Here is an 18,512-nt window from a genome sequence, read left to right as displayed (position 1 = left end):
CCCTTCCCCCGCCGCCGCCTCCCCTCCCCCGCTTCCCCCCTTGTTATGGTTATGATGATTTTTCTTTAGCCAGCCATGGCAGAGAGGTGTTAGACACTCCGCCGCTTCCTGATCCCGCTGGCTCCTCCCCGCTCCCCTCAGCAGCTGATCCTCAGCTGCAGCCCGCGCCTCCCCGCCGCTCCCGGCCCGGCTCTAACGCCGCGCCGCCGCTTGGTAACTCGCTCCTGTAACGGCGGAGCGGAGCGGAGCGGGGAAATTCGCAGTCCCCTGACCCGGCACGGCTCGGTTCGGCTCACTTTAGCTCAGCCCAGCCCTGCCCTGCCCGGCTCGACCCGACCCGGCTCAGCCCAGCACTCCCCGCCGCCAACGTTGGGCAGGTGCTGCCGCGGGTGGGCACCGTCCCCACACTCGCCCGTCGCGGCGCTTCTCTTCCCCCCCCCCCCCCCTTTTTTATTTTTTTTTATTATAATTTCCTTCCGGAAAGTCGCCCCGACTGAAGTAAAAGGAAAAGGGCCACCCCAGAGCGGTAGCTGGAAGGGGGCGTGAGGGAGAAGCGTCCCCCCCGGTGCTGGGTTTTGTCGTCTGTGAGCGCTGAGCGGTTTCTGTGGCGTTTCCGAAAGCGTGTGGTGAGGGGTTTGCTGGGTTTGAGGTGGTGTCTGCAGGGCTCGCCGAGGTGCTGCTGCTCGCTCCCTCCTGCTCCTGGCTGGCCAGAGGATGGGTGCCCCTCCTGAGGGGAGCGGGGCTCCCAGGGCTTTGCCCCAGAGGAAGCACAGGCAAATCTCCTTCTCGTCAGCAACGACAAAATGCTGAACGGCACTCGGTTAAACAGGTGAAATTAATCTGTTGTACTTCACTGCAGTGTGACACCCTCACCTGTGTGTTCGTGAGAGGAAAAAACAACATTTTTTGTCTCTTTCACAGGACTGCATCTGCCGTGTGTAATACCTGACACTGTGAGGACAACAGCAGTGATCCAGGGGGTGTAACTGCTGTGAGGTGCGGCCCACAGCCCCGCTTTGCAATGCACAACCACGCACAGGAGGTGAGTATTCCCAGACCTGTGGCTTGAAATTCCCAGGTCTGTGTTTCCCCACAGGTGCAGGAGAACCAGAGCCAGTACCCATGGGAGCTACAGTTTTGGGAAGCTGAGGAATTAGTCCAGCAGTTCTGGCCTTCCTTACGCAGAGCTGCACCTGCTAAGAATTAGGTGTCCCCAGACAAACAAAACCCTTCCTGACATTAACCATGGTGTGGCAGCATCACCGGGTACTGCTAGACTGCCATGTTTCAGGGATGGCTTTTCAGTGGAAATTAAAATGATTTCAGTATAGAAAGTCAGTTGAGTGCTTTGGTATTCTTGGCTAAGACTTATAGAAAGAACACAAAATCCTATAAAACATACTTTTTAGTTGACAGTGCTATAGCTTTACTTCTAATAAAATAACGAAGTATCTGAATGGAATTTTAAAAAATCAGTGAACACTTCTCATATTTCAGCTTTTTAGACATGTTTCCATATGTGACATCCATAGGTGTAAATATGGAACTTAAAAGTTAATTAAAGGTTACAATAATAATTTGAGAGAAATATCCAGACACAGTCCACTAACAGTTTTCTGTTGGAATTATAATTATTAATGTTAACAATAAAATGAAAGCCAGAACACTTAGTCTTTCCTACATCTGAGCTGTACAAGGATTTTGCTCTAGTTAAAGCTATCGATAGCCAGCTTTTGCAATGTAACGTGTCTAGCAAGCCTTGGTATAGACAGGCAAAGGCCCTGTCAGTTATGATTTGTGTTTATTACCTTAGCTTCAGAAACAGGTAAATTGTACTGGTATAAATCATATTTTATAGCTCTTTGGCTTGCATGCTAAAAGATTCTGTGGCATTACAATTACATCGGAAATTGACGGTTACTTCTAAATTCCCAGCATAGATTAGCAATATTATATATTTCTGCCTATAGGTTTCAAACTGACTCTATCAGTTTGTATTCTGCTCTCTCCTGTATAGTTCTCTTACAGCTTGCATCCCTACAAGATCCAAGAGCCTTCCAGAAATACATTACGTAATGTGACTGTCACTTCTATCACATGTGGTTCGTTTTTTCTCCTTTCCTAAAGTACTGCTTAGGTTGGATATTTTTGTTTTTATACTGAAACAAATAGGTGTAGGAACATTTTCTTTGAATTGTGACATAATAAAATCACTGAAGCTCTTTCTCCATGTACTGGATCCAGTCTCTAGGAAAGCTGTGTACTTACATGAACAAATATAAATAAACAAAATTATTCCCTAAAACCCCAGTGCTAGGATTTTCAAGAAAGGCTTAGCTGATTTTTTTTTTTTTAAATCACATTTGTCAGCAGTCAGATAAAGATGTCATGTTGTCAGAATTCGAGAGAAAAATAATAGCAGACTGCCAAGCTTTTCTGCAAAATGCAGTGTTCTTTCACATATCCATGTAGGTTAAAAATGTACTGGTAAGCATTTTTTGCTCTCCAACTCCTTTGTTTGTATTAATTTTGAAAATATTTAACACCTAAGAAATTCATCGCGACCTGTACTGGTGACATTTTCCTCTGAAAATAACATGTTGCTGCGCTAATGCCTGAGTGCTGTAGTCTCATCAGAACACATACATCGATAGGTCTGAGTCATGCTGGAGTAGCACCAATGAAGCATCTTTTTCTAGCTTCACAGGAAACTTCTGCAGCTCAGAATGGAATTCAGCCTGGACAGTACCTAGTCAAACCAATTCAACTTCTACAAATTTCTATGTTGTGGGACATGTTAGCGCAAAGGGTGCTGTGCAGGAACTGTTTGAGCAACATGAGCCAAGCTGGTCTGAGTCTGGCTAGACCATAGGCTGGGCAGGGTACCTCAAGGTCTGTTTGTACCCACTGCTTGAGCAGCTTGATTCTGTAGGATGTTAGTCTCCTGCATGCCTCAAAAGCAGCGTGAAACAAAGCACAAACATGTTTTGATTGTAATTTTAACAAGTAGACAATAGGAAGGAAGGATTCAACTGAAAAGGAAATGGGAGGTAATGAACAGGGAGATGGCTTTCTGTAGAGGAGAATGCAGATAAGTAAATAATGTTTGTTGCAATACAGAACAGGGAACTATCAGAATGCTTCAAACAGAGAAGTGATGTGGCCAGAGTAATGATCTACATAAACAGCCTAGGGTTGTGGTTTCAGGGTCGCTAATTCTAAGCCTGTATGCAACCAGATCTCCCACTGCTACTGAAATAATCTGGATCAGGTATGGCCATGCTGTCACATTGCTCTCACATTAGCTTGTGCCCATGCAACAGAGTTTTTGTTCTCCTTCTGGAAGGACTGACAATACCTGATCTGTTTTTAATGTCTGCTTGTACAAAATTATCCCATCAACATTTTGTTCTGACCAAATTTGAATTGGCAGAATGAGTTAAAATTGCATTAGTGGTTTCCATTTGATGGTTGTGGCATGTTTGATCATTAAAAGGAGGACTACAGTCAGCTTCCCTGTATTGTCAGTTCATGGCATTCACAGCAGTTAAAGGCTGTGGGGTTATGAGCCGCGTTGGCCAGTGCTGGAGGGAAAGGTGTTGGGGCAGTCTAGGTATGGAAGCAGAAGACCTAAGCAAGGGATCCAAGAATGGATCAAAGGACTTTGTCTAAAAGCTGCCTCATAGCAGAAGTCTAAATTTAGACATACCCTGGGCACTTGTGTCTACAGAGAGGTCTCAGTCAGAACTGATAGTTGACATGGAAGCTCGAATGGCAGGTAGACCAGTGATGTTATCCATAGATATGCACAAAGAAGATGAGAGGACTTTTAGGAAAGAGAAAGAGCCATGTTCCAGCTTTGCTGAGCTTTAGCTTCCTGCTAGTCATCATCCACAGAAAAGAGAAGGCTATGATTTGAGTTTGGATAGAGGGAGATAGCTCTGGGGAAAGGAGCAGATCTGTAAATCATCAGCACAGAGATGATAGTTGTATTTGTATTTCAGATGAGATAACTCAGAGATAACGTGGGAGGATAAAAGCTGAAGGCCAAGGATACAGCTCTGTGACACAGCATGAGGAGAATCTGCCAAAGAACACTTGGAAGAAAGGCCTAAATAGTAAAGGAGAAGACTTCAAGTGAAGCATGGTTGATTGTGTCAAGTCAAAGACAATGATGTTTAAATACATTTTTTTGAGCACTGCTGAGCCTTTGAATGGCTTGGGTTGATCCAAAGTGGAAATAGAAAAGAGATTTGGAGTCATGCTCAGATATCTATGGGGTTAGTCTACAGGTGCAACAGAGACAGGGCAGCCATTAGAGAAGGAGGGGGGTCTGGGTCAAGGCTTTTATTTATTTATAACACGCTTGATTTTTTGAGGAATAGAAGGAAAAGGAGGGTGAGCCAAGAAGATGATATCATTTTTCAGCCATATCTTTTTTTTCCCCTTAATAACTCCTCTTGTGCAGTTTATTCCCTCTAGAGGAAATTAGGTGGCTTCTGGGCTTTTCTCCTTTTGCTTATTCATTTCACAGACCAGAAAGGTGGGGAGAACAAGCGCTGTTCTCTCAAATGTCACCCCTTGAGGCTGTTCAGCTAAAGATGTAGCTTGAACATGCAGCTGAGCTGATCTAATGACTTGTAGCTGCTGAAAGGAGGCTTTATTCTTCTTGGCTATGTGTTCTGTCCCTTTCTTTGTGCTGCTGCTGCTGCTCATTGGGCCTGTTTGTCTAGCATTTTACTGATTTCATTTGGCTCAAGGAGGTGTCCCAATGGATGCCCAAATTAGCACAGGCCAGTCAGGATGGTGCAGCTGGGAGCAGGGTTTTGGGAGATAGGGGATGTCACCTTCTAAGCAAGCATGAACTGTGGGGCCAACTTACTGTGTCTGCTGGAACTCAACCACTGAGGTAAGTTTAGCAGCCCTTCAAGAAACAAAAATGTGAAATTCCTCTCTATTCCGACATACACAATGAAAGAGTTGGCAATTAATGGAGAAATATGTTGGTGATGATTAATGGTAATACAGCTCATCCTCATGGGATCAATCTGGCAGCTCACACCTCTGAGGGCTGTTGTTTCAGATTCTTTGCAAAACCTGCAGACTCTGGCAGATCCCTTCACTGAGGGAGTTGCAGCTGATTCATCTTTTGGCTTAGGATGTAGTTTCACTGAGATCTGGCTCTGTGGTGAGCCACTCCAAGGAGTTAAACCAGGAGAAAACTCTATTTTTTGCTGTGTTAGCTTTCTGCTCACTGAATTCCTTGAATCAGACTGGCACCAATGTTCGCAGAAGGAAGGCAGTAGGAGGAAGACTACAGGTAGAAGGGGGAAGCAGAATTGTTTTTTCAACAGGAGCTAAACCCTCCATCCACCTTGTTACAGCGTGAAACTCCACCTTTAGGATGTGGCTTCACAGTTGATTTCAAATTGATCTCATTATGACTTTTTGACAAAAGAAGTCGTCCTACTACTTCCCTGATACCAGCCTGCTCAAAAAAAAAAAAAAATCCTGCTCAAAATGACTGGTTTGAAGATGTAGTCATGGGGTTACCAGCATTGACACAAGGAAGATAAATCACATTAGGAGCTGAAATGTGAGTTTGGCTTTCTTATGTAGCTTGGGATGGGGCCCCAAATGCAGGGTTATTAATGAGCTAGTGGGGACTCCACGCAGCTCCCTGCTCATTGTCTGCTCGCAGCAATTTAGGTCTTGACTGGAGCCTCTCTCCTTTGATATTCCACTATCATTGATTTTCCTTTGAACACTGAGTCATTTACTCTAGTCTTCTCCCTGTTAAAGGATGAGCTAATGGGATTATAAAAATATTTTTTTCTGTGATCAGCAGAACAAGTGAAGCCTGGTTTCCTATGGACTTGTCCTGATGTGGCACCGCTGTGTGGATTCTCTGATGTATATTAAGCAGTGTCTGCACATGCTTGATATTTTATCAGTGGCAGTTTTATTAGGGTCTGTTTCATTGACTCAGCTTTGCATTTCACAGAAGTCACCTTTGAAAGCTCTATCTCTTTGTACAAATTTAGATGGAATTGGGCAATGGCTTAAACATGCCTTTTTTTTTTGGCAAGGAAAGGCAGGAAGAAAGGGGACCCACAGGCAGAAACACCAACAGACAGTGTAATTGCATAAGCCTTCTTTCCTTAGGAAATCAGGCTAAAAATGAGTCTTTTGACATCGATCTCTGTAGAGATCTCAGATCAGGTTACAGAGAGACAAAGAAAAGTAAATTTTGCTGTTTACCACGTAAGGGCTTCAGTTACCTGCTGCAACAGATTTCTCGTAAGTAAGGCTAAGCCAGCAGTTGGTGTTTGCTCACTTGGTTACCTTCTCATCTTTGGCAATGTCCCCATCAGGCTTTGGGAACTTTTTTTTTTTTTTTTTTTTTTTTTGCCAGAGTGCACTCATGCATCAGTTGCTTTCATTTATTTTTAATTTAACCTTTACACTTGAATAAATGGATATGTAGGTAGTAAGACAAGCTGTTAAAGAGACTTGTGGTTTACAGGACCAGTGATAGCATGAAAAACACAGGCTTTAGGTGCAGCCAAGGATACAATCCTGTTATTATTGAAAAGCAAGGCTTGGGCATTACATTATATCATATTTTCTCTGTACTGTGTAATAAGTGCTAGTGTATTTTATTTTTCCTCTCTTTACACAAAAGTCCTATTACCTTAGAAACCAAAATAAACACTTTGTAAAAGGGAAGACCTGTTTCAGCTTTCTGGGTGGATGTCAGTTTATTACAAATGGATCCAGCTATGAATAAACTTTGCAGATTTGTTCAGATTTGGTCACTATTCTGAGCTTGAGTCTCTGACAAAGTGCTTAAAGATGCACTGCCTGCACCCAACAGGGTGGCTGGACCTTGAAGTGCAGTCACAGAGGCTTCTCGGGACTTGGTTATGTGGTCTCTGAAATAAGTCTGCAGTGACCCCAGATGTTATTTTTTTTTCTCCCTTTGGACTAGTTTACAGGTGGATCAGTTGCCTGAATCAGTGCCCCTGTCATTAAGGAAATGCTAGTGCTGGAGCAAGGGAGCAGGGAGCAAGCAGTCAGTCGGGTTTAACGGGAACTGTGGTAAAATCCAAGCAGTGCTCCAGGTCTGTACTTGGTTACAATGACCATGTAACACAAAGCATTGTACAATTTGGGGGAGGCAGGGGAATGAAGCGAGGGTAGGAGGGAAGAAGATCTCCATCTGGCTGTGGGAACTCTGAGGTAGAGCCAGGCCACCCCAGCTTTTTCTCCTGTGCATACTCTGCGCTGTGTGATGAGCTCAGAGCCGTAGCCTCCTGCCCTGTGATGTGCATTTCAGCTGTCAGCTGGGTCTGGGGCATTGGATCTGGGATGGAAGGAGAAGCTGTGGCCCAGGTATGGCTGTGAGGAACAAACACCTCTTCCTGTAGGGGAGAGTGAACCGGAACAAGAGGTGTGTTCCTACAGCGTGCAAAATTGCACTGCTCTGTAGAGCCCGGAGGATTAGTATCAAAGTGGATATAAATTTATTTGGTGCAGAGCAAGATTGAGGGTCTTTGCGGAAAAAAAAAAAAAAGATACAGATGCTGTTACTAAAGCATGTGTGTGTTCAAAACAGACCACTCCATGGAAAACAAACTTTTCCCAACTTGATCCCATCGCCTGTGAGACCTGACATCTCGCTGCCCTGGGCTGAGCCCCGCTCCTTAGGGTGAGCTGTAGGGGATGGATGGGTCGTCCTGCTGAAACCCTGCTCCTCTGGGAGCACCCTGCGGGCGATCCGCCTGCTCAACGCCAGCTCTCCTGGGGAGCCCTTCCTCCCCTCTGTGACAATTACGCTACAAGTAGCCAAGTTAACCCCAAAAACATCCATTTTGGAGGCGGCAGCGCCCGGTGCCGGGCTGGAGGCCGGCCCGCCGCCCGCCCCGCCTCAGCGGCCCTACAAGATGGCGGCGCCCAGGGGCCGCCGGCTCCTGAGGGGCAGGCTCGGAGCCCGCCGCCGAGCCCCCGCAGGTAGCGGCGGGGCTGCCCGGTGCGGGGACCGCCGAGACCGAAGCCTGGAGGCCGGGGCCGGCCCGTGGAGCTGCCGCTGATCGCCACCTCTCTGCTTTCTCCTCGCAGGCCGCGATAAAGCGCCGAGCGGGTGCAGGGAAGGGGATAAGGATGCCCAGGCAGGCGGCGGTGACGGTGGCTGTGGCGACCCTGCTGGGTGTGGCGGTGGGGGGCCTGGCGCTGTGGAGGGCAGCGCGGCGCCGCAGGGGGACAGCGAGCTGCGGGCAGCCGCGAGGGGACGCGGGCAGGGGGCCGGCAGATGAGGCGCTGCTGAAGGCTGAGGCTGAGGATGAGGATGAGCCTGCCTTCGGCACGCCGCCCGCCTCGTCCCGGCCACACAGGAGCCTCGGTGCGGACATCGTGGTCGTCTCCGAGCAGGAGGAGTGGGAGCGGGTCGAGCCCCTGCTGAAGAAGGAGCTGGAGCAGCGGCCGGTGCTTGGGATCGACTGTGAGTGGGTGAGTGAGCGCAGGGCCTCTCCGCCAGGTTGCAAATCGCAGCAGGGAATCATCGAGGGAGGAGCTGTGCCTCTGCTGGAATGGGCACGGCTCGGCTGGCTATCGAAACCGTGATTATCTATCGTGACACCAGGGAACTATCCACTAGTTTTGATTGTTCTCACGTTTAAGTCTGCTGGCTGTAAGTTTTTAGTTCGCTACTTGCATTTGTTTGCTGAACTTTTGTGATAAATCTAGTTCTAAACGTGCAGTGATAATTACATGGCTAAATAGCACCATATGTTTTATATAGTACCTCTTTTCATGTAGTTTACTAAAATAGTTCAGATTTACAGTATTTTAAGTCCATCTGTGTACCAAAGAGTTTCTTAAAATTAATAAACCAGAAGAGGAGGATAATGCTGATAAGAAGATAGACCTCCGTGGGCATACCAGAAAGCAGCATTCATCTGCTGCTTGTATGTTTGCCTATGTGAGCTCTTGGAACAGACTTTGAGTCATTTATGAAGCTTGTCTTCGCCATCATTTTGGCTGGAAGTTTATTCACCCCACATTCATTGGTACAAGCTGCAGTTAAGCAGTGTGCTATAAACACTTTTGTAGTGCTGACGTGGATTAAGGAATGTGTCTGCTTGCTCCTGCCAGCCCAGCTGTGAGGGGCAAGGGTGAAAGGAGGAAAATTTCTCTCACAAGGTTGTAGCAAGAAGTAATTGTGGGACAGTAATACTGTGAAACAAATCACATAATTTGTGCAGGAAAAGCTTTCAATTGCATAGTCTGGTAAGTATTTCCTGTCTTTGGTGGGCTGTTTTACAATTTGGTCCAGCTGCAGTACTGCTAGTAACCCAGCTGTGATTTTTACCTTTATTTCAGGTATCTGTGGAGGGAAAAGCGAATCCTGTATCCCTTCTACAAATGGCTTCTTCCAGTGGCTTCTGTGTTCTCATCCGGTTGCCCAGGCTCGTTGCCAGTGGACAGACTATCCCAAAGACCCTGTTGGACATCATGGCAGATAGTGCTGTATTGAAAGTAGGGGTGGGATGCTGGGAAGATGCTTGCAAGTTACTTCAGGACTATGGTCTTCCAGTAAAAGGGAGTGTGGATCTCCGATATTTAGCCATGAGACAGCGGTAAGCCTCTGAAGACAGAGGCAGCTCTGTTTTTAGTACACCATTTGAGTTTGAAATATTAAAAAGTAATTTGTGTGTGCTGGATGATGTCGGGCAGGTAGGTTTGGTGTTCTTGGGATGGGACACTTTCTTTAGAGCGTGGGCAGGCTTGTATTCTGTGGCCTTAAAGGAAATGAAATCATGAATGCTAATTGTGTCAGTCTGTCTTCTCGTGTAATAGTTGTAAGGGCTTTTCAGAGTATCTTGCTTTGTCTTGTAAGAAGTCCAGGCAGAGTGATACAAGACGGTCAGAGAGCTCACAATGTAAACAGATGCTTGAAGACACTGCCTGAAACTATGGGGTAAAAGTGTGAGTGGCACTTAAGTGGAACTGTTAAATTACAGGATTTCTTGAAAAATGGCTAAAAAAACCCAACTAGCTCCAATTTTCTGTTCTAGTATCAGTGTTTCCTTTTATAGGTTACAGTTGTGATGCTATTTTCCCATCCTCTGTTCTTTCTTAAAAAAAAAAAAAAAAGTTTTACTTGGGAATGTTCTTCATATTCAGTATATGTGCATTGTTAGTGACGTGGGGCATGGATTTGGTGACCTGATGGTGCCTTTTTAGCACTGAGGATGGATTCCTCTTGAATCATTCCTGGTTCTCATGCTCCTCAGAAAATGTCTCCAGGCTTGTTTATTAAGTGGCTGATGAATCCCTAGGGGCAGACAGTCCTTCACTCTGTGACAGACCTCTCTATTTCAGAATCACAGAGTCACAGAATTTCTAGGTTGGAAGAGACCTCAAGATCATCGAGTCCAACCTCTAACCTAACACTAACAGTCCCCACTAAACCATATCCCTGAGCTCTACATCTAAGAGCCAGATACTTCAGCCTGAGATGTTACCAGCTCCCAGCCTTGCCTGTTTTGCATATTGCAGACACTAGGTAATTACCAAATCTAGGTCGGACATTTTAGTGGAGAGGAGGGTGAGGGCCTGTATGCTGCTTGAGTGGGAGTCGTGCATCAAGTGCGTTGTGTTCTGGCAGAACCAGGTTGTGTGAGGCTGCCTAAATTTGCATGAGTGTTTAGTTTCATTTTTAATATGCCTCTTTTGCTTTCTTTGTTAAAACTGAAGGAAGGATCTACTTCACAACTGCCTTAGCCTTAAGTCCTTAGCTGAAAAAGTCCTGAACTGCCCGCTTGACAAGTCTCCTCATATGCGTTGCAGCAACTGGGAGGCAGAAGAACTGACACAACATCAGGTGTGTCTTCCACTTCAACTCTGTGTTTTGGGAAGAAAAGCAAACTTCTTATTAGAGGAGAGGCATTGTAACAGGGAGATCTTGTCCTTCTTTGAGTTCTGCTTCAATAGTTCTGTATGACTATGATCTGAAGTCCATTTCAGCCTCTGCCTGAGTTTCCCTCCTTTTCCATGAAGACAATTTTCTGTCATTCTCTCTGGATTCTTGACCCTTGTTTTCCTTTAATCCTGGAAGATCTGTAAGGCCAGACCCCTTGAACCAGCGGTTTGTGCACCCAAAGCCTCACTTGTTTGTTTTCTTTCCTCCAATTTGTAGCAGTCAGTGCAATATCAGATAAAGACCCTGGAAACCTTGTTCACCATCTTTAGCCTATCATGGTTTCCCTAATTGCTTGTGTTCTTTAGTCATGCTGCAGATGTCTACAAAATCAGTGACCAGTAGAGGGAGTGACAGGATAAATAATCACATTGGACGGTAGTAGGCATTGTGCCAAAAGTGAACAAGGGAAAACAAATCCAGCTTCTGGTTTTACTGAATCTAGTGTTAAAGACTGATGGTGTTTGGGGGAGTGTTTGCTGCTTGCCAGTATCCCAGCGTCTGTGCTTTTCTGCAGGTTCTCTATGCTGCTAGGGATGCCCAGATCTCAGTGGCTCTGTTCCTCCATTTGCTGGGATTTGCCTGCCTCCCTGCTGTATCTGACGGTGAAAACTCTGCTGCTACTTGGGAAAAAGTACTGAGCAAATGCCAGGGCTTGGTGGATATCCCATTTAGAGGGAGGAGGAGTGGCAGCGCAGGAGAGAAGGGTGGAGTGGCACGCTCCCCTCAGAAAACAAAGAATCGGAAATCTTCTGCGAATGTTCAGTCTTCTGGTAGTCAGCAAGTGAGAGATCCTCGGAGGCAGAAGCGAAAGCCTCTGGGTGTGGGATATTCTGCAAGGTAAGTCTGTGAGCAAATTTTACTCCTTGCACCACAGGTGAAAAAACTTTGATTGATACTTCCTGCTCTACTTATTAGACAAAGAGGACAATAAGAGCTGGGAAGGGACACAGCACCAAACAGTCATGAGAGCCAGATCCTATTTCTGTTTTCCTAGTTCCTCTCTATTGGAAGTAACAGGGGAACTTAGGTCTGTACTACATAATAGATTGAGGGGAGGTCTTCAGTTTTTACCTTCCCTTACAATATGGAGGCTTTAGCTCAAGAGCAGAGGCCCAGCAGGAGCCAGCTGGCTGTCTGGGTGGCATTTCCAAACAGCTGAACCCTGTCTCCTCCAGGGAAAAGGGGGCAGCTGCACAGAGATTAACCTGTGAGCTGGTGTTCGTACTGTGCTGTTCCAGGTCCCTGTGGTCACAGAGATGTCAGGGGACAGCAGACCTGAAAGCTACCAGTACCAGGGGTGAGAGGGATTATGTGAGGTGCCAGGGAGTGCAGGGAGGACTGTCTGTAGCAGCATCAAAGCACTGCGCTTCTCCTTATGCCAGGGAGGGAGCAGGGAATGGCTCTACTTGGCCCTTGCAGAGGCAACTGTTGCTGGATTCAGGATCCCCAGCCCGCAGGCTCTTCTGTGGGACAAATGCTAAATTATTATGGCCTTTTGCTATTGTGGGTTCATTTGTTTTTAGATGAAACAAGTAGGAGTGATCTCTTTAAGCTCAGCGTAGTGGGAAACACAGAGAACTAGTATGTTTGTTTATGTTTGGGTGCACTCTAATAAAATTAATCACATGGATGTAGGAACTTGAACACCCTCCTGCCCCACCTTCGCCTTTATTTGGGAAGAAAAAAAGTCATTTTGGTATCTTTCTCCTCTTTTTTGGCAGTGGAGTTTACAGGATTGGCAGCAGAGTCCTTTGTATTGTAGTCAATAACATAGATTTCACTAGCAGTCATTAACAATACTGTGTTGTACACAGTAAGTCCCTTCAGATGTATATACTTTAATTTGGAGCCTGTGTCATACAAAACAGAAGGACTATACTTTATGGGAGGATTAAAATTTAAACAATTGAATTCCAAATTAAACTGATATCTCTCTATGGGTTGCTTGGTTATTTATTTATTGTTTTTAACCATGCTTGATTTCATGAGAGATTTGTAGACCTGCTGTTTCTTGCAGTATCTCCAGCAGTCCAGTTCGGGTAAGGCTGGATGTGATTTCAGAAGTCCTTTTCTATTTTCCTTTCTGTAAGCATGTTTGAATGTTTATTAATTTAGAGTTGGGAAGCACTCATATTATGATGGTGATTGAGCTCAACTGCTGATGTTTGGTGGGAAGAGATCTCCTGTATCATTACAACTTGTTTACTCCCACACCCCCCCACTGACATCAGGAGAGATCATTTTGTTAGATTACATGGCCTGTGAATCAGTCTTTTTAGCTGGTAGAGCTCTGCTGAGTGAATGCTCAGTGAATTGAACGAATACTGAGTGAATTTCCAGTACTCCAAGGGTTGTTTTTTTTCCTAATGTTGCTCTTGGATGAATGAAATAATTGCTGTTCACACTAAGTTTTAGAAAAGTCATCTTCATAAATCATTACAACATGGGCTTAGTTAGCTGGTAGCTGATTCTTGAAATGGCTTTGTCTGCAGGCTGATAACACTCCTTCAGCTTGCTTGGAGCTCATCTTCGTTCTTGACTTTACATTTATTTTTTTCTAATGTAATTTTTTTTGGAAAACTGTTGTCATTAGTGGTATCTCTTGAAAACTGGGATTCAGAGTTAGCACTTCTGTTGGCATCAGGAGAGCAAAGATACCTTACAGTCAGTTCATGAACCTCAGATACATTTTTAGATGTTCTGCTTCCCTCAGCAGCAGCCTGTGCAGTGCTCAGCAGCATAAACTATGTCTTTAAGGGCTCCTCTCCCTCCCGTGATTTGGATGAGGCTGCAGGAGTTGCAGTGTGGAACACATCACTGTAGAGAGCTGTTTTTCTGGCATGTTGTTATAGTTTTTGCAATGTTATCCTTGTTTCACAGAAAATCTCCACTGTATGACAACTGCTTCCTGCATGCACCAGATGGACAGCCTCTGTGCACCTGCGATCGCAAGAAGGCTCAGTGGTATCTGGACAAGGGGATTGGAGGTGAGCACACTAACTTCCTGTTGATATTTAAAATGCAGCCTTTTTTCATGTTTCTGAGATAACTGGGCATGATTTTTTGCTATCCTTTCTTACTGAAAATTCTGTTAGGATGTCTACCTTGTTTTAGCATCATTATCCTAGCTTTTAAATACAACACTGTCTTGAATATTCTCTGCTTGCCTGTACTCTTTCAGACCTAGTTAGCACAGACCCGTTTGTTGTGAAGCTGCGGTTTGAGCCTTCAGGACGTCCCGAGTCTCAAGTCGATTATTATCTGACAGTCAAAGAGAACCTGTGTGTTGTATGTGGCAAACGGGAGTCCTACATCCGGTGAGTCGCATAGTGGGGTAAGAAAAAGTTACGTCTAATTTAAAAACAAAAAATAAGACTGAAGTCTGCATCTAGTTCAGCATCCAGAAGCGTGGTTAGTGGGCTGAAATATGTTTGTTCACATCCTAGAAGGTCTGTCACTGTTTGAATGCTCTCTGGTCATGTGTATCTGGGTAAGTTTGACACCGACCAGGTCAGCCTTTCCTCTTACAGAGGGTAGAGAAATTGCCTTGGGTAGAACGTTGTGTTGCAGGTTGAATTACAGGGGGCAGTAGTAGCAAACACATACTGTTCTGATGGCATTCTCTTCTGAAAATAAATATGCTATGCCTTCCAGTACTTAATCCTTATATTTTTGGAAGGCTTAGGTGAGCCTGAACTTTATGAGGTTACAAAAGGTGAGCTGTTTGACTTTGCTGCTGTTTAAGTAGCAGGTGTGCTTCTTTAAAAAGAGAAATGTAGAAAACCTGGAGAGAGAAGTACAGATGAGGGATTTCTGAAACTTCTGTGGTGCACTGAGAATCCTGGCACTGCTGATCTTTGTTTTCCTGCACTTTTATTATTAGTTGTACTTTTGTGGGCCAGGAAGAGGAGAAATCGGGGAGTAGCAGCTCCAGGCAGATGTAATGAGCTGGCTCATTTGTCTTCCCCAGGAAGAACATTGTTCCTCACGAATACCGAAGACACTTCCCCATCCAGATGAAGGACCACAACTCCCATGATGTGCTACTTCTCTGCACATCCTGCCACGCCGTCTCCAATTACTACGACAACCACCTCAAGCAGCAGCTGGCTGAGGAGTTTGGTGCCCCCATTGGCTCCGAGGAGGGTGTGCGCATGCTGGAGGACCCTCTGCGCAGGCAGGTGCGCTCAGGGGCCCGAGCTCTGCTGAATGCAGACAGCCTGCCTGATCCCCGAAGGGCAGAACTTCTGCAAGGCATCAAGGACTTCTTTAACACAGAAGCGGTGACCCCGGAGATGCTCCAGGAAGCAGCTGCTCTGGAAACCAGGTATAACAAGCCCAGCAGTAGATGTAACATTTTAGTTGTTTATGTGAGCATGTAAATTCAACAAAAGGGCGTCTGCACACACAACCTTGGGTAAATATTTATGGAGCAAAATAAAATAAAATCCAGCAGCGTTTGCAGAGCCGAGGATCACACATGCTGGCTTTTTCCCACTAAGCTTTTTAATGAAAATAAGACCTATTGCTGGATTCCTTGGGATATGATTGTACCTTCCATAAAATCATGGTGTAAAGTTAAGGAATTTCTGAATTTGAGACTGGTGGAAGTTGATCTGCACAGGCAAAAAGAGCCCCTAAAACCACAACTTTAATGCTTGCATAAGCCTGCAGAGTCTGGATTTATAGTACTCATACACTTAACTAGAAAGCAGAGAAAGAAGGTAATTGTGCTGTATCCTAAGGCTCTAAGCAGACAGTCATACCCTGGACTTCTTATTGTGCTCTTGTTTATCCTCTTTTCCCCTCGTGCTGGGAGTGGTCTGTGGGTTGCAGCCCTTGTTTTTCTCTCTTTTCATTTCTCTTCCAGCAATCTCCTTCGGTTCTTGCTCATCTCTCTTCCCCTTTACTATTTGCTGCTTCCTTTTGAAGGATGGATTGGGGAGGGAGACTGAAAGACAATCATACCAGAAGTCTCCTGTCTTTAAGTCTCACCAAATACCTGTTCTTAACTAGTATCTGATCTTTGTCTGCATGAAGACAGTATTTTCTCCTTGTTAAGTTTGTTTTTGCTTGTGATGTTCCTATGTAACATCTCAGTGCCTATCCAGGCAGGGAATCCAATGGCAGGGTCAGAGCTCTGGAATATCGTGTGGTTCTTGCCTTGAGAATTTGGCAGTCTGTCTCCTGAGGAGCTTGTAATGGGCCTTGAGAGCTTTATTTAGTATTGTTATAAAAGAATTCACTCAACTCATTTCAAAGATGCCAGCCTTCCGGTATAGCTGTGTTCCAGAAAGCAGCCTGGCCTTGAAGCAAGCCTTAGAAGTTTCTCTCCCGGCTCCCCTCCTGGTTAGCTTACACCATGTGGCTGTAATTAAACAGCACAACTGAAATCATCTTCAGTGCCTTGCTGTTTCTTGCAGACAGGTCTGGAGTCTGACAGTGGGCTTGTGTGAAAATAAACTCTGCTTTTGTCCTGGCAGGATCTGCAATGAGAGCTACATGCCACACGGACTGAAGGTGGTGCAGTGCTTTGCCAAAGGAGGCCTGCGCTCCCTGATGCAGTTGGAGAGACGCTGGCGGCAGCACTTCTTGGACAGCATGCAGCCCAAATACCTCCCAGAGCAGTGGTCAGTGGACCATAACCACACAAAGCTGATCCGAAAGTACGGGGAGGATCTTCAGATCGAGCTGTCATGAAAGTCACTTCCTGGACTCTAGATAGGATGTAATGGACATGCATAACCGAAGGTGGAAGGAGTGTTTTTATTTCTGTTTCTCCACTAACACCTGAGCCTGGGTTTGTGAACAGGCAGCAGTGGGTCTGCCAGATTTGGCATTTATAAGGAGTTAAATCCATTGACTTGAATTTTATCAGGTGGTTTGGAATCTTTAATCCTAGACTCACTGATTAGTTCAGTGCAAGAGCGATATACTAAGGGAATTATCCTTCTCTAGTTGACTATTGGGAGTTATTTTCTACCCCCGGGATGTCTGGTCCCTCCAGGCCATCTCTTTTAACACAGAGCACAATATGTACACGTTTCCAGGTTTTCTGAGAGATGTATATATACACCTTGGCTGCACCTCAAGAATCTCCTGATAAAATCTTTCTTTGCTTTCAGTGCAGTTGTACTCACACGAGTTCTTCTCAGAGAAGACTACCCACTAGAGAGATTCCTTATTTGGAAGTAGCAAAGAATTTACCTTTATTTTTATTTTTCTTTTCAGATTCTGAGCTGTATCGGCATTCCAGATAGGCCTCACTGTCCTGGTGCTTGAGGATAAGATTGGCATTGTGGCAGTGACAATGTCAGGTTTTTTAAACAGTTTCCAGCGGCTCAGAGTCTGTTTACAAAAAAAAAATAAAAAGAGATTTACCAATTCTACTTGTTTATCCTGAGTAGCTCTCAGCAGGTACCTTTTCACATCAGAGTGAAATGCGGCCAGGTGTCTTAAAAGGGATGAGAAGAAACAAATTTTATTAAAAACCAGCATCTTTTAAGAGGTCAGATCATGTGTGGCAGGAAACTGGAAAATCTGGTGTTCTGTTCCTGGATTTGACTTGTGTGGTGGTGAGCAGGTCATACTCTCTCCATGCCTGTCTCTAAAATGGGACTAATAATACTTACCTATCTCACAAGGGTGTTGTGAGGATTGATTAATTAAGATTTTTGTAAAATGCTTTAAAAACATGAGCCAGTGTGTGCTAATTATTATTGTTGTTTTTAAAGTTGTGCTGCTGTCTTGACTTTTCATAAATAGACATGTTTTTTGCCTGGTGTTAGACCCTAGCTAAAATACAACTTTTAAAAAGTACATATCCATTTCTGTGAAATCACTTTTGATGATTTTGATTGCATGAGATGACTGTGCTTCTCCTGAATGAAACTATGCTCAACTTCTATAAGCCTCTGCGGAGAAGTTTTGGTAAGACTCTTACCGTGCTTCACGCTGCTGTGTGTAGCACAGTTGACCCATATTTCATAATAACCTTTGGGCAGAATGCTATTGGGCTTGCTGTGATTGTGGTAGAAAGTCTCCTCTATCAGATTATTTGAGAAATTTCCCAGGCCAGGGGTTGAAAAACGCGTTTGTAGCAGAGCCTGTTTGAGATGCGTAGGAGCCATGGAGAAATTGTGCGTTAATGTCATCCCAGAGGAGCTGCAGAAGCAGTCCGATCAAAAGGAATCAAAGGTTTGTGATAAATAGTACTTATCACTGAGCCACAAACAAGACCATTTTCATTATAAGGGCAATTTTATGTCTTTCTTGCACCATTGACAGGTCTTGACAAAAACTGATGAAGCCGATGTGTTCTGTCACTGTGCTCTTTCACACAGCTGATTGTAATCTCAGCAAGAACCTCCTGTCTACAGCAGGAGCTTGGATGTAACCACTTCTTGCCAAAGCATTTTGAGCATGTGTTCAGGTGGTGTTATCTCCTGTCTTTATAGCAAGGCAGTGTGGTGAGAGCTCTTTGCATGGTTCTGAAAACCCTTTTCAGCCATCAGGAGTACAAACTGTC

General features: G+C 45.1%; 1 protein-coding gene across 2 annotated transcripts; it reads left to right on the top strand.

Annotated features, from left to right (window-relative positions):
* The first annotated feature begins 7,890 nt into the window (after nt 1–7,890).
* Nucleotides 7,891–17,803, top strand: EXD2 (exonuclease 3'-5' domain containing 2). Of its 2 annotated transcripts, XM_038180680.2 has the most exons (9): nt 7,891–8,013; nt 8,122–8,508; nt 9,382–9,638; nt 10,759–10,885; nt 11,499–11,821; nt 13,865–13,971; nt 14,166–14,301; nt 14,955–15,311; nt 16,468–17,803. In XM_038180680.2, the coding sequence occupies exons 2-9, from the start codon at nt 8,164–8,166 to the stop codon at nt 16,682–16,684; spliced, it is 1,869 nt and encodes a 622-aa protein (XP_038036608.2). In that variant the 5' UTR covers nt 7,891–8,013; nt 8,122–8,163; the 3' UTR covers nt 16,685–17,803. The 2 variants fall into 2 exon arrangements, with proteins under 2 accessions (XP_038036608.2, XP_071894944.1); XM_072038843.1 differs by having other exon boundaries at nt 7,905–8,508.
* The last annotated feature ends 709 nt before the right edge of the window (nt 17,804–18,512 follow it).

The sequence above is a fragment of the Anas platyrhynchos genome, chromosome 5, assembly GCF_047663525.1.
Source record: "Anas platyrhynchos isolate ZD024472 breed Pekin duck chromosome 5, IASCAAS_PekinDuck_T2T, whole genome shotgun sequence".
Taxonomy (NCBI): domain Eukaryota; kingdom Metazoa; phylum Chordata; class Aves; order Anseriformes; family Anatidae; genus Anas; species Anas platyrhynchos.
This window is presented reverse-complemented; position numbering and strand designations above follow the sequence as displayed.

Excerpts from the sequence above, each read along its gene's own strand:
- EXD2 (XM_038180680.2), top strand. The coding sequence starts at position 8,164 with ATGCCCAGGCAGGCGGCGGTGACGGTGGCTGTGGCGACCCTGCTGGGT. Across the intron at positions 9,639-10,758 it reads TATTTAGCCATGAGACAGCG|GAAGGATCTACTTCACAACT; the intron begins GTAAGCCTCTGA and ends TTAAAACTGAAG. Across the intron at positions 14,302-14,954 it reads AAACGGGAGTCCTACATCCG|GAAGAACATTGTTCCTCACG; the intron begins GTGAGTCGCATA and ends TGTCTTCCCCAG.